This window comes from Oryctolagus cuniculus, chromosome 2, assembly GCF_051225735.1.
Source record: "Oryctolagus cuniculus isolate XC-2025 breed Fujian yellow rabbit chromosome 2, ASM5122573v1, whole genome shotgun sequence".
In the NCBI taxonomy this organism is placed as follows: domain Eukaryota; kingdom Metazoa; phylum Chordata; class Mammalia; order Lagomorpha; family Leporidae; genus Oryctolagus; species Oryctolagus cuniculus.
The window spans coordinates 121,208,094-121,223,798 of record NC_142868.1 but is presented as its reverse complement, the minus strand read 5'-3'; the positions used below and the strand labels follow the sequence as shown (position 1 = coordinate 121,223,798).

Sequence of the window (15,705 nt, the reverse complement as noted above, 5' to 3'; positions counted from 1 at the left end):
CTGTTTGCTCCTCTCCCAGCGCCATATTGTGGGAGAGCAGATGTATAGAATAAGTCTTAATTCCAGTAACAGTATAGTCCGAGTTGCTCCCCACAGAAAGACGTTGTCATCAAAGAAGGAGGTATTTTTCTCTGAAGGGAGGGGAGAACTTCCACTCTGCTTATGGCCTTGTCTAAATACTGACGAAGATTGTGGATTCAAAAGGTTTCCATAGCCTAGGCAGCTCATGTCAAGAGCCTCGGGTGATCACTGACATCATACATTAGAGTGTTAATTGTTAAATTAACAACAGGAGTCACTGTGCACTAACTTCCCATGCAGGACCTTTGTCCTCAAAGACTTGTATTTTAATTATGTCTAAGTGCTCACAAAAGATACATCATTCTTGGGTGCTTCTTTAAAGTTAATTAAGTTTCTAAAAAAAAAAAAAGAAGAAGTGAAAATTAACTTCAAGATATAATGACTTTGAACAACCCTGTCTCAGCTGCTGAAGAACAGTTTTTTTGTGTGTGTGCAAATTGTTGAACTCTTTTTTTTTTTTTTTTAAATTTTTTGACAGGCAGAGTGGACAGTGAGAGAGAGAGAGAGAAAGGTCTTCCTTTGCCGTTGGTTCACCCTCCAATGGCCGCCGCGGCCGGCGCACCGCGCTGATCCGATGGCAGGAGCCAGGAGCCAGGTGCTTTTCCTGGTCTCCCATGGGGTGCAGGGCCCAAGGACCTGGGCCATCCTCCACTGCACTCCCTAGCCACAGCAGAGAGCTGGCCTGGAAGAGGGGCAACCAGGACAGAATCCGGTGTGCCGGCGCCGCTAGGCGGAGGATTAGCCTAGTGAGCCGCGGTGCCGGCCTGAACTCTTTACTTAGTATAGAGTATGTCTTCTGTGTATAAAGTTAATTGAAAATGGATCTTAGTGGAGAATGGGACTGGGATTGCGAGAGGGAGGAGGAGGGGTGGGAGTGTGGGTGGGAGGGCAGGTATGGTGGGAAGAATCACTATATTCCTAAAGTTGCACTTAAGAAAAATAAATAAATAAAAATGCTTACTTCTTAAAAAGAAAGAGGCTGGTGCCGCGGCTCAATAGGCTAATCCTTCGCCTAGTGGCGCTGGCACACCAGATTCTAGTCCTGGTCGGGGCGCTGGATTCTGCCCCGGTTGCCCCTCCTCCAGGCCAGCTCTCTGCTGTGGCCTGGGAGTGCAGTGGAGGATGGCCCAAGTGCTTGGGCCCTGCACACCCCATGGGAGACCAGGAGAAGCACCTGGCTCCTGCCTTTGGATCAGCGTGGTGTGCTGGCCGCAGCGGCCATTGGAGGGTGAACCAACGGCAAAAGGAAGACCTTTCTCTCTGTCTCTCTCTCTCACTGTCCACTCTGCCTGTCAAAAAAATAAATAAATAAAATAAAAATAACAAAAAAAGAAAGAAAGTCAAGGTATTTGTTGCCAGTAAGATCTACCTCGCAAGAATGTTCAAAAGTTCTTCCAAGAGAAGGAAAATGATGTAGGTCAAAAATTCAGATATTATAAAGGAAAGGCAAGAGAGAAGCAATAATTGAAGGTAAAACAAAAGCTTTAGGGTTGGGTGTTGTGGTGCAGAGGGTTAAGCCACTGCTTGGGATACCTGCATCCCATATCAGAGTGCTTGGTTCAAGCTTAGCTACTCCATGCTTCCAATCCAGCTTCTGGAGAATGCATCTGAGAAGTAGTGGAGGGTGACCCAAGTACAGGGTTTTTGCCACCCACATGGGAGACCTGGATGGAGTTTTTGTATCCTAGCAACAGCCTGGCTGTTGCAGGCATCTGGGGACTGAACTAATAAATGCAAGATTTTTTTCTGTCTCTATCACTCTGCCTTTCAAATAAATAAATACATCTTTTTTAAGAAAATTAAAACTTTAATATTGTTATTCTTAATTGATCTGAAATATGTTTTTTAAAATAATAACAGTAACAAAGTATTCAATGACTATAATTTACATATAAACAAAATGACAACAAAGATATAAAGGACAAGAAGGATGAATTAGGAAAATTTTATTTTCAAGCAAGTGTGGGGAATATCCAGAATTATTTGGTCTGATCCTGCCAAGGCAACCAAAGGTAGGACTCAAAATTCAATAAATCTATAGCAGGCTAATTTTTAAGTTGATAATTTTGTACGGTTCTCAAATGATGTTACAAATATCTAAATGGCCTTTGGCAGAAAAAAAAAGGGGGTCCTGACCTCTGTATTTTAACTACCCATGACCCATGAAGTGGTAAAGTGCTATTTTAAAATGGCCTTATAAAAAGATTAAGTAAAATGGACTTAAATTAGCTGTTAATGTATATTGCAAACTATAGGGCAACTACTAAAAAAAAGTTAAATATATACATACATACATACTTGATAGGCCTAAAAAAGGGAGAGAGAATATGGAATAACAACAAGAAATAATTGCACCTTGCAGTTCTGTAGGGCTTCATTGTTTAGAGAGTACTTTAAAAATTATTCTCTCTTTCCTGCTCTCAATAATGTTACAAGTTACATGGTATAGCCTTACTTTTTTTTTTTTTTAAATAAAGGCTTAGTTTGGCTAAGATTTTGCCCAAGTTTGAAGAACTGGAGGGAAAGTGATACAATTTTTGTGAATTTTGGTCCTGTGCTCCTATTACCAAACCACATTACCCAAAATAAATTATTCTTTACTCTATGGGGGAATCACACATTTAACACTAATCAGCAGGGCTGGTACTATGGCATAGTGGGTGAGGGCGCTGCCTGCAGTGCCAGCATCCCATATGGGTGCTGGTTTGAGACCTGGCTGCTCCACTTCCGATCCAGCTCTCTGCTGTGGCCTGGGAAAGCAGTGGTAGATGGCCCAAGTCCTTGGGCCCCTGCACCCATGTGGGAGACCCATAAGTAGCTCCTGGCTCCTGGCTTCAGATCAGTCCAGCTCTGGCTACTGTGGCCATTTGGGGAGTGAACCAGCAGATGTTAGATCTCTCTCTCTCTGCCTCTCCTTCTCTCTCTCTGTAACTCTTTCAAATAAATAAATAAATCTTTAAAAAAAAAAAAAAAAACTACTAAACATAAAGCCTAACTTTGCCTTTTAGAGGTCTAGTGACTCACAGGTTTTGGAGTTGGAAAGATCTGCATTAAAACTGCAGCTCTGCCACTTAGCAGCTGTGTAACCTTGCATAAACTGCTTATCCCCTTTGTGCCTCAACTTCTTCGTCTGTAAATTTGAGAAATAATAAAAACATTATTTTCTTCAGCAAATTTAGTATATTTTTTAGTGAAATAAGCCAGTCTCCAAAAGACAAATACCATATGTGTGGGGAGCAACTGAGAGCAACTGGGACTAGACTAAGTTACTGGAATTAAGACTTATTCTATGCATCTGCTCTCCCACAATATGGCGCTGGGAGAGGAGGAAACAGCTTCTACACAGCTGCCTTTCACCAACTTGACAAGCTGCAGGACCTGCTCCTGATTGGAGGAGAGCAGCGTACTCGGCGTGTGGGTAGCAGAGTTGGGATTGGTGGAAGAGGAATATAAAGGAGGAGAGACAACATGCACCAGGGAACATCTAGCTGAAAGAACACCTGTGCAGCCCCCCCGAGAGAGCCGGCCGGTGGTGTGCCACTCCCCCACGGAAGTGGGGAAAGTGGCAGGGGGAACCGCCCTTCCGCGGAGGTGGAAGTGACGGTAGCCAACCGGGAAGAACCAGCAGCAAATCCGGGGAGGGCCGAGCAGACAAAAGAACAGCGCAGGGTCCTGTGTCGTTCCTCCACGAAGACGGGGAACGACAATATGTTTTTTTTTGATGTGTGTACTCTAATAGAGTACCAAAAAATGTAATGTATAGGGGTGAAATTGACATTTTGAGATTCAATGATTATTTACAGTCCTTGTCTCTATTGCTGAGGAACAGTGTTTTTTTCTTATTATTATTTGTTGAATTCTTTACTTAGTGTAGGGTTAATCTTATGAGTATAAAATAGACTGAGAGTAGATCATTATAAAAATTAAAGGAAGAAATGGGAAAGAAAAGAGGAGGGAGAGTAGAGTGGGAAATATTACTATGCTCCTAAATCTGTATATATGAAATACATATTTGTTCACCTTAGAAAAATTTTTTAAAAATTTAAAAACCTAAAATAGTGTCTACATACCACATTGAATCTGTTAAAAAATTAAAGATAAATTTTTTTTAAAAAAAGTTTGTTTTGAGGATTGAGATAATCACACATTTAAAGAAGAGTACCTAACACATAGTAAGTGCTCAATAAATAGCAATTAAGGATAAACAGAGCATAAAAAATTTATTGTTTTTCCATAATGAAGAAGTCATGATTCAGACTCAAAAATTTCAGACCAGGGAAGTGGCACGGCCCAGTTCTGTTTGGTAGCATAGCACCTCACATGTTGCTTAATAAGCACTGGCATCCCTGTAATTTCAGAACTGGAAGGAACTTAAGGGTCATCTATTCCAGGTTTCTCATTGTACAGATAAGGAAACTGAGGCTGGCAGGGGCTGAATGAGTTACTCCAAGGTTACAGTGTTTAGCACCCTTCCTGCTACACCCGGTGAAGCAGGAAGCAAAATACAGAAAGACATCCTGCCTGCAGCAAGAGAGAGATGCAGACAGTAAAACCTGACGGGGAGGTTCCAGAGGTAGAAATACTTCTATAGGCTGAGAACAGGGTGCTAGGGCCATGCCTGTGTAGCACCCTCTCAGAGGTCTACCAGGAGCTAAATGCTGGGAATTAGATCAGAACGGCCCTGGTTTCCCGAAGTAGCGACAGCTACAACGGGGAGAGCTTTGCTGCCCAGGAGACACTATCTTCTGCAGACATCAGTGGAGCCGAAAGAAGGGTGACGCACACAGAAGAAACGCACTGTTGTTAACTCTGCCTGTCCCGTCCCTAAGAGTAGGTCATAATGGCTAGCAAGTACCCTCCATCCAGCCAGCAAACAGGCATTTAAATGGCAACATGCTCCAAAACACAGCACACAGGAGGTACAATGGTAAAGCACATTCAGAGCAACAGATTTTGGTGGTGGCCGTGCCTTCACCTGTTTCTTTGACATGGCAGAAGCAATATCCAAGGGTTGGTTTGTTTTTCAACAGAAAATAATGAAATTTTTTTAAATGAGAATATTTTTTCACAATTTAACATTTCTTAATAACATATCTTATCAGTTTATCCTTACTTTTATATTAGGCCTGAGTTAGAATAAAACTGGGTTGGGGGTTGGGGGCTGATGTTGTGGTACAGCAAGCTAAGGTGCTGCCTGCAGCGCTGGCATCCCATATCAGTGCAGGTTCAAGACCCAGATGCTCCGCTTCCATAGCTCCCCGCTAATGTGCCTGGGAAAGCAGATCATGGCCCAAGCACTTGGGCGGCTGCCACTCAATGTGAGGCCCATGGAGACTCATAGAGTTCTTGGTTCCTGGCTTCAGCCTGGCCCAGCCCTAGCTGAAGTGGGCATTTGGGGAATGAACCAATGGGTCAAAGATCTCTTTCTTTCCCTCTTCAAATACATACATACATACATATATACATACTAAAAAAAGTTTAAAACCAGGAAATCACCAGCAGTTTTTTCCACAAGGTCTTTACAATTCTTGCTGATTTATTTTTCCAATAATTATTAGTGTGGTCTTTGTGACCCTAATCTGAGTGTATTTTGCATAAAAATATTTTTGACACAGTATTTCTTCTATCTCCTCTAACTGACAAATGAAATTTTGTTTTTCCTGCCTTGCCTGATTTCAGGCTTTGAAGAACAAATCAAAGCAGTTTTAAAAGCAATCTTTTTGGCAGAGGGTTAGGGAAAACAGTGGACTACATATTCACACAATAAATATAATGAGAGCTATACTTGGTAATAATGCACAATGACTATATGTGTGTGCACAGGAAAAGTTCTGGAAATTCACCCCAAGTGTTGAAACATTTTTTTACTGAGTTTTGGGGTTTCATGGAGCTTTTATTCTATTTATTTGTATTCTCTAATTTTCCTACAACAAATATGAATTTTGGCAAAAGGATAAAAGGTATTCTTTTCCTTTCTTTTTCATTAACATTTACTTAAATGCTAAAGACAATCAAATTTAGAATGGAGGAGAGAACGAGAGCAATGTTCAGAATAACGGCAAATTAGACTCTCCAGAATAAGCAGAATGTGGGGATGAGAGTTCATTTGATACTGGTGTGTGTGTAGGTGAACTCTTACTTTAGCTGCATAGTGAAAATACAAGCAGAAAAAAACAATTTGCAGTTGCCCTAAAAATGGAATTTCCCGGCCGGCGCCGCGGCTCACTAGGCTAATCCTCCGCCTAGCGGTGCCGGCACACCGGGTTCTAGTCCCGGTCGGGGCGCCGGATTCTGTCCCGGTTGCCCCTCTTCCAGGCCAGCTCTCTGCTGTGGCCAGGGAGTGCAGTGGAGGATGGCCCAGGTGCTTGGGCCCTGCACCCCATGGGAGACCAGGAGAAGTACCTGGCTCCTGCCTTCGGATCAGCGCGGTGCGCCGGCCGCGGCGGCCATTGGAGGGTGAACCAACCGCAAGGGAAGACCTTTCTCTCTGTCTCTCTCTCTCACTGTCCACTCTGCCTGTCAAAAAAAAAAAAAAAAAAAAAGGAATTTTCCCCCCCTTGTTTCTAGAGATCCTTCACTGAGGATTAAAGGTTTAGGCTTAAAGCAACCACACACCGCATAGGAAGGGCCGTACAAAGTCAACAGAACATCAGAGTTTCTTCCAAGTACTATTTTTTCTCCTCTTGGCTAAAGCTGAAGCCTCTTCTTCCCTAATTTGTTTATTCTCATTCCTTTAGCAAATACTCAGAACACATTTTTTCCTAGACTGATTAAATTATGGCAAAGAAAAAGGAGCCGGCCCAGATCTGGGAGCTAACAATCAACTTGGGTATACAAGGCAGTACTGCATAGGTGGGCCTAGGTTACAGAAAAGTGTCAATAGTTAAAGCAGGACTCACGCCGTGGGAACAAAGAGAGGCTCTGAAAAGCCGACAGTAACCAAAAGCATTTCAGGAGCACACAGGCGAAGGAGCTGTCCTCAGTCCCCAGGGGGAACGACAAGGAGCTTGGCAGGGAGGTGGCAGGTGGTGCTGGGACACTACACGGGGCGAAGCGCCCGGCCGAGGTAGGACCCGAAGCTGTAGGCAACCAGACACCGATCAGTGGACAGGAAACAATGGCTCTTACCTGTGCCGGGCATTATGTTCAGTTCCTCACAGGGGCTACTTCCTTCAGTGATGACAACTCCTTGAAGACAAAAAACAAAACGTGAGTGAGCTTAGCAAAGGGAGGAACAAGCATGGAAGAACGGAGGAAGAGAGACACATCGAGGGGGAAACTCAGCTCCCCTCACGGCCCTTAGGAAGGAAGAACGGGGGAGGGGGCAAGACCTGGGCACCTGGCCCCGGGTCCGAGGAAGCCCGCAGGCTCCAGGGGCTGTCTCGGAGAGGAAGCACTTTCGCTCCTTTGGGCGTCTGAGGTTCACAACAGCCATGGGAGACAGAAATACTGAGTGACGGAGATTCCTGGCGTTGGGTGTTTTTCTGTTAAACAGGGATCAGGGCCATCTGTTAAGAAAAGAGGGCAGAAGGCAGAAACGGGGTGGGTGGGGAGGAAGAGATGAGAATAGCATCAGCTGGATTACCCTAAGGCCGCCGGCCACCATCACCGGCCCATTGCAAGCACTTACGCGTATTATCTAGTCTAACTACCAATGACGTGCTATTAACTCCAATTATTAAAAAAAAAATAAAGGAAACTGAAACTCAAAAGGCTATTAAAAAAAAAGCCTTCACGGTTTTTCTGAAGTGGTGCAGACAACAAAGTCAAACAAATCCCAGCGGACGTTGCTAAGTGGCGCGAACATGACAAAGTCGTGACAGGACAGAGCCGCGCGGGAAGCCAAAGGCTGCGGGACTCCGCGCGGTCACGGGAGGCCCCGAAGACGAACCGGGCGCCGGAGTCCTCCGCCCGAGGCGGCGGCACGCGGCCGGCTGCGCTCGCTCGAGGCCGCAAAGGTCGGCGCCGCAGCTCGGGGCGTCAGGCGAGACAGGCCGAGGCCGGCGGCGCACAGCGGGCAGGGGCGTGCGGGGACGAAGCCGCCCTTCCGGCGGGCAGTCCAGCTCCCCGGCGCGTGCTCTCGTCCCCACCGGTCAGGAGAGGACAGGGCCCAGAGGTCGCCGCCCCGCGGGGTGTGGGGAGCGCGCCGGCGGGTACGCGCCGGGAGAACCGCCCCCGCCCGCCGCGCCTCTCCGCCCGGGCGGCCCGACTCCGCTTTCCTTCCGGGGAGATGGGCCCGTCTACTCAAAACTTCGGAGCGTCGGACCCACTTTTCCCTTCAAGGCTATAACAAGAACTGTGGCTGGGACGAGGCCCTACGGAAAACGACCGTTTTTATTTTCGTCCTATTCCCACACACACACACACACACATACATCCCAACCCCCTATGGCTTTCCGGAAACGATTGGCCTCACTCGCTCCTGTCTCCAAGTCTCCCCCTCCAACAGCGAGCCTATTGGTTTGGACCCCCGTCCTGGATTGGCTGAAGGCTTACGCCCCGGTCAGAGATTGGAGGAAGCTGACTTCTTACATAGTCCCCGAGCCCCATTGGCTGGTTTTCCTCGTTTCTGGGCGGGGTGGTTAGGAACGGTTTCCACCCCCTTGTTTACGGAGCGCGTAGTTGTAGCGCTCCCTGCGCGTAGGGGCTGTGTCTAAAGTTCTCTATTTAGCTCCTCAGACCAATTGGGTTCTTGCCTCGCCCTAGCCCTCGCCCTCGCTCTCGCCCGCTTGTCTGCGTGGTCCGGCCCACACCTTTATTAGCGGCGGCGTGAGCGGACACTCGTCGCGCTCCTCCGCCCACGCTCTCCAGGCTTATTCTCCCTCCCCCGAGGGTGCGCTTGGTACGGCCCGCGCCGCCTCTCTCCCTAGCTGGGGTGGCTGATCCCCCCCCCCCCCGCTGTCGGCGGCGCTTGGTGTCGCCCGGGAGAACCAGGTCATCGGTCGGTTCCCGTGAAAACAAAAACAATCGGCGGCGCCGCCGCGGGCAGCCGAACGCGGCGAGCGGCGGTCGGGGGACGCCGAGCCGGGCGGTCCGAGCGGGCGAGCGGGCGGCAGCGGCGGCGGCGACGCGCCTGGGGGACCCGGGGGCCATGGGGCAGGCGGGCGCGGGCTGCGCGGGGCTCCCCCGGCGCCGCGGCTAGCGCGCCCGCCGTCTCGGCCGCCTGCCTGGGGGACGAGGAGCGGGACGCGGCCTCGGCGGGGCCCGGGCCGGACGGCTGCGGACTGCCAGGCGCCGGCGAGCCGAGCGCCGCCGCCTCCGGCATGGATCAGTGCGTGACGGTGGAGCGCGAGCTGGAGAAGGTGCTGCACAAGTTCTCCGGCTACGGGCAGCTGTGCGAGCGCGGCCTGGAGGAGCTCATCGACTACACGGGTGGCCTCAAGCACGAGATCCTGCAGAGCCACGGTAGGGCGGCGCGGGTGGGCGCGCGGGGCAGGGCCCAGCCAGCCTCGCGGAGGAGCCCCTCACCCACCCTCAGGCTCAGGCCCGGCCCGGCTGCGGGGGGCGCAGGGATGCCCAGCACCGGGACTTTGCTGCTCTTGTTTCTCGGTTCACCTCGACTCTGCCGCGACCCCGGAATGAGAGCCGGCTCGGGCGGGCTGGAAGCGTGGGTGGGCGGCCTCCGCCGCACCTGCAAACTGCCCGGCTCCCCCAGTCCGCGGCCCCCGGCCCCGGGGGGCTCACGTGGCCGCGCGGGCTGTCCCCGAGAGTCCGAGGGACTGGGGGCTCGGCATGGGAAGCCCCTTGGTCTACCGGACCCAGATCTTTGGCCGCGGCACTTTTCTTTCCTGGCCTTTTTTAGGGGGTGGGGGTGGGAGCAGGGGAGTCGAGCGTTATTCTTGGCGGTGGGTTACTGGGACAGCCGCTCCGGCGACTTCCGACTCTGCCGCCCTCCGGTGCAGCCTCTCCCGAGGCCCAGGGAGCAGGCGCACGGTGGAGTGGGGAGCTGCTCGCGTTGCCGGCTCGGGTTTGTACAGTTCGGCTCCGTGCTGTGTCTAGATGATTGATTGCACTGTGACCCCAGGCCCCATGGGGACGCCTGGTTTGCCAGAGCTAACTTTTGGAAGCTGGTCTGGAAGGGGCTTGGGGTTTTGGTTTTACCAGGAGCGTTAACGGCCTGGTGTCCTTCGACGCGGAGAGTCGCAGGGCTGATTCTTGCTGATGGAGAAGGGAAGGGCTGGCTATTGAATGGGCTTGCTCGGGAGGCTGGGGAGCGGCCCTCTCCCCCGAGCAGGGCTGGGAGGGGGCAGAAAGGCAGGTATTTGTGGCAGGTGAGACCAGGGCGGTGAGGGAGCCCCGGCTTCCCTCCTCTGCGTTCTTCTACGCCTCCGTTTCCCAGGCTTGAGTTTCAGTGGAGGGAGAGTCCTCGGCTTCTCACTGTGGACACAGCAGTCATTTTTGAAGTCCAGGAAAGAAGCAGCCCTGCAACCGTAGTGATTAAAATATTAATATGGAAAAGACCATAGCAAGAGTTCCAGTTCTGCTGTGGAAACCCAAGCAGGCCTTGGTGGCCGCCTTGGTGGTGATGGTCGAGTTGGCAGGAATGGGGAAGCCAGGTGGCGTGGCGTGGCAATCAGGGGGTCCCGAGTCTGCCCGCTGAAGTTGAAGGGCTTCACAAAGGCAAGTCAGCAGCTTGGGAGATGTGCAGGTCCAAGACTCTCCTGATGTCCCTAAGAGGAGGGAGGGAGGTGGCGGGGTCTGAGCCTCACCTTGGACTCTCCTTGGAGAGTGGAGGGTCAAGGCAGAGCGTGCGGGGGTTTGGGCACTGGGGGTCAGTGGGCCTCCATGCGTGGAGTTTGGTAGAGCCGGGTCAGTGGAGGTTCAGAAGGAAGCATGTGTACACTGAAGTGTTCGGGAGCTCTTGTTCCTCTCTGCCAGGCTGGTGGGAGGCCCCTCCCAGAGGAAGTGTGGTTCTTGTTACGGGCTGAAAGGGAGGAACCAGCGGAGGAAGAGAATGAATGAAGCGCCTGGACTCAGAGGTGCCGGTGGGAGATGAAGTGTTAGACCGGAAATGATGGGAGACGAAGACCCTGGGTTCCGGGAAGAGGGAGCTGTTAGTGGAAGCAGAAGTGACTGTGAACTTGGTTTTAGGTGATCTCGGGTCAGTCCCAGGTGGATAAAGTGATAATGAAGAATTCGCTTTAGACAGCTTTGCTTGCTCCTGGGGACCTGAGAGTTGGTGGGGTGTGGGGTGTGAGCTGCTTGCATGCCATGCTGTTGAGTTCTGTTTCTTTCCATGGTCAGCCGTTTTTTTTTTTTTTTTTTTTTAACCCTCTTGTCTTCCAAATTGCCTGTCTTGTGTTGGTATCTCTGATTTCCTTTAATTCTGTAAGAATAGGTTTGATTAAAGGTCATTCTAAAATGTTAAAACAAATGCCTCAGATACTAGGTCTGGTTTCTAAAATAAAATCTAACTTTTGGTGTTCTTTTGTGAGATGACAGCATGCTTTGGTATCTGGGTTATGGTATTTTTCAAAGCAGATCGTTTCTGAATTAAAGTTCTCTGCAGGCAAGGGTGGTGGCTACCACCTTCAGCCTTATATGTACCCTCCTCAGAGGTGTCTGTGCTGAAGACCGATTTTGGAATTCCATGTTCAAGTTTAAAAGGACAGTTGCAGGGTGTCCGAACGTCTCTGTATGGGCAGGTGGTCTGGTGGGCTCCTCTGACCTGAGGAAGGGTCCCTGGTTGGGACCCTCCTTGCAGGAATTGTGTGATGTAAATCAAGCAGAACCCTGGGGGTTTTGCAGATCCCAGATCCCCCAGGATCCTCTCTAGGACCTCATCCTGCTGAGGGGCTGTGGGTTTCAGAAAGATCCTTCAGTGGGGGCGAGGGGATCGCTTCGGTTTCTGAGAGAATGAATTGTGTATTCTTCTATTTAGATGTTTGCCCCTCTAAAGTTGTGAGCGCTGTGATAAGCATGTTAGGATAGTTTGGAGGGAGGATGGGAACATTATCTTCCACTCTTATTCCCTGTAGAAAACACGGGCCAGTGGGGTCCAACTGGCCTGGAGACAGTCCTGCAGTGAACCCCGACACTTCTCAGTCGCTCTAAGTCATCTCTCTGTAGCCTGGAATCCTTTCATGTAAAATTTCTCCAAATCCTTTAGGGGAATGAGGGTGTAGGGTGGTTACCTAACACCTGGTGGGGTGGTTTGTGCTCCATGGGGTAAAGGCCTGCGGCAGAGGAGTAATACTGGAGTATTATGGCTCTGAGAGGGAAGGGCAGGCTTTGGGGAGGGAGTGTTGCTTTCCAGGGTATTTGCAGTAGGGCTAACAGAAGTCTGAGAAGCAGGAAAAGGCAGTAAAGCGATACAGAGCTCCAGAGAAGAGTCAAGAGGAGCCCTGCTGGGGCCTGATCACTCCTCTTCCTGGAACCCCCGCCAGGGCCTTCTCTTGCCTTGTGGCTGCCTTAGGAGGATGGACTGATCCAGAGCCTGGCCCGTAGTAGCAGGGATGGAGAACTGTTCATGGCATGCAGAGGGTTTGCTGAGATATTGCTGTGGGACGGCAGTGTGGTATACCCTGTAAAAACATTTATACACTTATTTGTTTGAAAGGCTTACATACACAGAGATTCATTTTCCACCCACTGATTCATTCCCCAGAATTGCCTACAGTAGCCAGGGCAGAATCAGGCTGATGCCAGAAGCTCAAAATTCAGGGACCCAAGTACTTGAGCCATCACCTGTAGCCTCCCAGGGTGTGACTTGCAGGAAGCTGCAGCTGGACTCAGAACTGGGACCAGCACCCAGCACTCCGATATGGGATGTGGGCATCCCAGACAGTGTCTCAGCACTGCACCAAATCCCATCCCCAGTGTGCCATTTTAAAACCTGACTTGCATTCTGGAATTGTATTGAGCTTTGAGTCTTAATTGTTTTTATTGAACTTTGGGTTCTTTTAATGTCTCCAGCTCTGAGGGGAGAGAATACTTTTGTCATTTAGTTGTACCAGTCTTCCAAGAAGCAGAGTTTCCTTTTGAGCATGAAGTCTGGTTTAATTTAAGATTCAATAGGGTTGAGACTGGGTGTGATGGTTGCTAGTGTGCCCCTGATTTAATTTGGATAGTGCACTGGTGCTTCTCAAGCGCCACTCACACATGTACATGGATTAATGGTTTTGTTTAAGTAGACTTATTCTCTCTCTGGGAAGGACCTTTGTGGAGTTATAAATTTGGTTTGCTTAGTTACAGTAAACTAGTAATAACCTCATAGCTAAATAACTATTGAGATGATAGTTCGTTACCAGATTTGATCATCGTTCACAGCAGTGATATGGGAACCTCACTTTGTGTGGTGACGGTTTGGTGATCTGACTTATTTGTATGTTTTTCAGCATTTTCTTTCTATTGAGAAAATGTTTGTTTTTTGGTTCCAACTAGGGGTTCTGGCAGGGGTAACAAATGCATTGTATATTATGTGTTGCTGAATTGATACTTGGTAAAAGGTTAGGCTGAAACAATTTAATAATGGTTTCAGAACATGCTTTAAAGTATGCTTTGGAAGATACAGAGAAAGATTTGCAAGATCATTTTAGACATTAAAGGTAGTTCCAAAGAAGTTTCTGAAAGTGACTTTCAAGGAATTTCCTAAGTTTAAAATGTATCTATTTTGAGTGAATGGCTCATTCAGAAGATGAAGTTCATTAGTGAAGTCTCCCTCCCACTCTTGTTCCTGGACCATCTCATTGCCCATCTCCCAAAGATGCCAAAGATTTCAACAGTTTGCACCCACACAGACGCACAAAGTATAAAGTACTGTTTGAAGACAAGTTTTACCATTAATTCTCATAGTACAGCTCATTAAGGGCAGAAGTCCTACATGGGGAGCAAGTGCACAGTGACTCCTTTTGTTGATTTAACAATTGACACTCTTATTTATGACATCAGCTTCTTCCTGGTCTTACATGTGGGTGCAGGGGCCCAAGGGCTTGGGCCATCTTCTACTGCTTTCCCAGGCCACAGCAGAGAGCTGGATCGGCCGGGACTCGAATCATTGCTTCAGGCTGCGGCTTTCACCTGCCACAGCGCCCACCAGGCCCCAACAATACACTCTTGAGAGAATAATGACTTTGAGTTTTGAATTGAATACAACTTGATATCTACATTTAACATCTAGTCTGGAAGGTAGAAAATAAGTAGGTCATAAATAAAAGTTTGGGTGGAGGACAGTAGCCATTGTTGAGATATTCTAAGGAGAATGGACTGGGCTATTTTAGGTGGTAGAACTCATTTAAGTCAATGTTTCCAGGTAGGTTTAGAAGCAGATCTAACTTTGGTAGCCATTTCTTTCCAGCTCATTTAGGAAGGAATTCTTTGTAATTTGGCCTTTCTTTGTTTAGACTGTTACATTATTCAGTATTCTTTTGGTTGCAGGTGACACAGTAGCTTTTTTTTTTTTTACAGTAAAGTTTAATCACAAAAGTGTAGCATTGGATTTATGCTGTTAGCATACATTCAGTCCAGCCCAACACGCAGGGCCCACCTCCTACCATCCTGGCTCTGCTGAGCGGGAGCCTGCAGACAGCTGGGTGGGAGGGGACCCTTCAGGGTCCTGCAGGAACAGAGACACAGAGGTTTTCATTTGAGTGGAATTTGTTGACAGTGACTAAATAGGCTGAGGTTCTGCCAGGCTGGCTCCAGGGACAGAAGGGGTATCATTAGGACTGGCAGTTCTTTACATGGTTAGCTCCATTCTCAATGAGTGGAAGTGGAGATGGCCAGTGGGGCTCAAAAATGAGTATGTGGGTACTCTCCTGCATTTCCAACAAGACTCCTAAGGAGTATCTCCGCTATCCTGTATTGGATCGGTCCTGTGCCTTTACCTCACTTGGTGGCTGAGGCTAGGGTATGGGGTCTTCTGAGCACTTTGAGCTATGCTGACCCCGTGCCAGGACAGAGATGACCATATGACCCATCCACCCTTCATCAGGTAGCGGAGAGAGTTCTAGAAAGGGACATTTGCTCCCAGACAGAAGCAATACATATCTGTTATAATGAACAGCTGTACACTACATCATTAACAATGTACTCTGAGGTATTTTTGTGCCTAGCTCAGACTTTTCTCAGCTTGTGTCTTGCATCCTAACTCTATGTTCATACAATTAAAAAAAAACTGAGTTCTTAATCTGAGTTTATCTGTAGAGTGGTGAAAGTAGCTTGGGTCCTGTTACTTTGGGAAGTTACTTGAAATGGCTTTAATGCTTGGCATAATAAAATCATTTTCCTTAGAGTATTTTATCCCTGAAATAGTTTCTGATTCTGTATAATAACATTAGTGAAGGAGAAACTTGCCAACACTGTGATACTATCATAGAAGAGCTAATGGAGAAATTTCCATTGTTCTCATGTCTTTGTCTATCTATTGTTAGGATGGTTAAAAGAGGTTTGAGCACACTGTTCCCTTGGGATATTAAGCTAATTGTTTTGTAAATTTAAAACTCTTCTGAAATGTTTGAGGGAAAAAAAAAAAAAACAAAACCCTGATTGTTTTTATTTAGGGCCTTCTTCCTCTGTAAGACTTTGGGGAGAATGGAGGGCCCTGGCCCAGAGCGATGTATTTGGAACCCAAGGGCCCTTGCAGAAGTTAATGGATACCAGGGAGATGTTGCTCTCTAACTGGGC

The 15,705-nt window shown here is 48.5% G+C and overlaps 1 protein-coding gene and 1 long non-coding RNA gene across 8 annotated transcripts in view; one reads left to right on the top strand and one right to left on the bottom strand.

Moving 5' to 3' along the window:
• The window catches only part of LOC127490298 (uncharacterized), an 85,956-nt gene extending 77,845 nt beyond the window's left edge, over nt 1-8,111 (bottom strand). For 3 of the 4 annotated variants that reach the window (XR_016229236.1, XR_016229234.1, XR_016229233.1), the window contains exons 1-2: nt 7,973-8,111; nt 7,210-7,269 (exon numbers count right to left, since the gene is read on the bottom strand). This is a non-coding gene — a long non-coding RNA (uncharacterized LOC127490298). Of the gene's footprint in view, nt 1-281; nt 416-7,209; nt 7,270-7,972 lie in introns of those variants that run through there. The other variant, XR_016229235.1, reaches the window with a different exon arrangement.
• Nucleotides 8,112-8,717: 606 nt separating this feature from the next.
• Nucleotides 8,718-15,705, top strand: part of RMND5A (required for meiotic nuclear division 5 homolog A) — a 58,857-nt gene continuing 51,869 nt past the window's right edge. For 2 of the 4 annotated variants that reach the window (XM_008254149.5, XM_089326148.1), the window contains exon 1: nt 8,868-9,486. In XM_008254149.5, the coding sequence (XP_008252371.1) occupies nt 9,345-9,486 (142 nt within the window). In that variant the 5' untranslated portion in view covers nt 8,868-9,344. Of the gene's footprint in view, nt 9,487-15,705 lie in introns of all 4 variants that reach the window. The other 2 variants (XM_002709647.6, XM_017340241.4) reach the window with 2 other exon arrangements.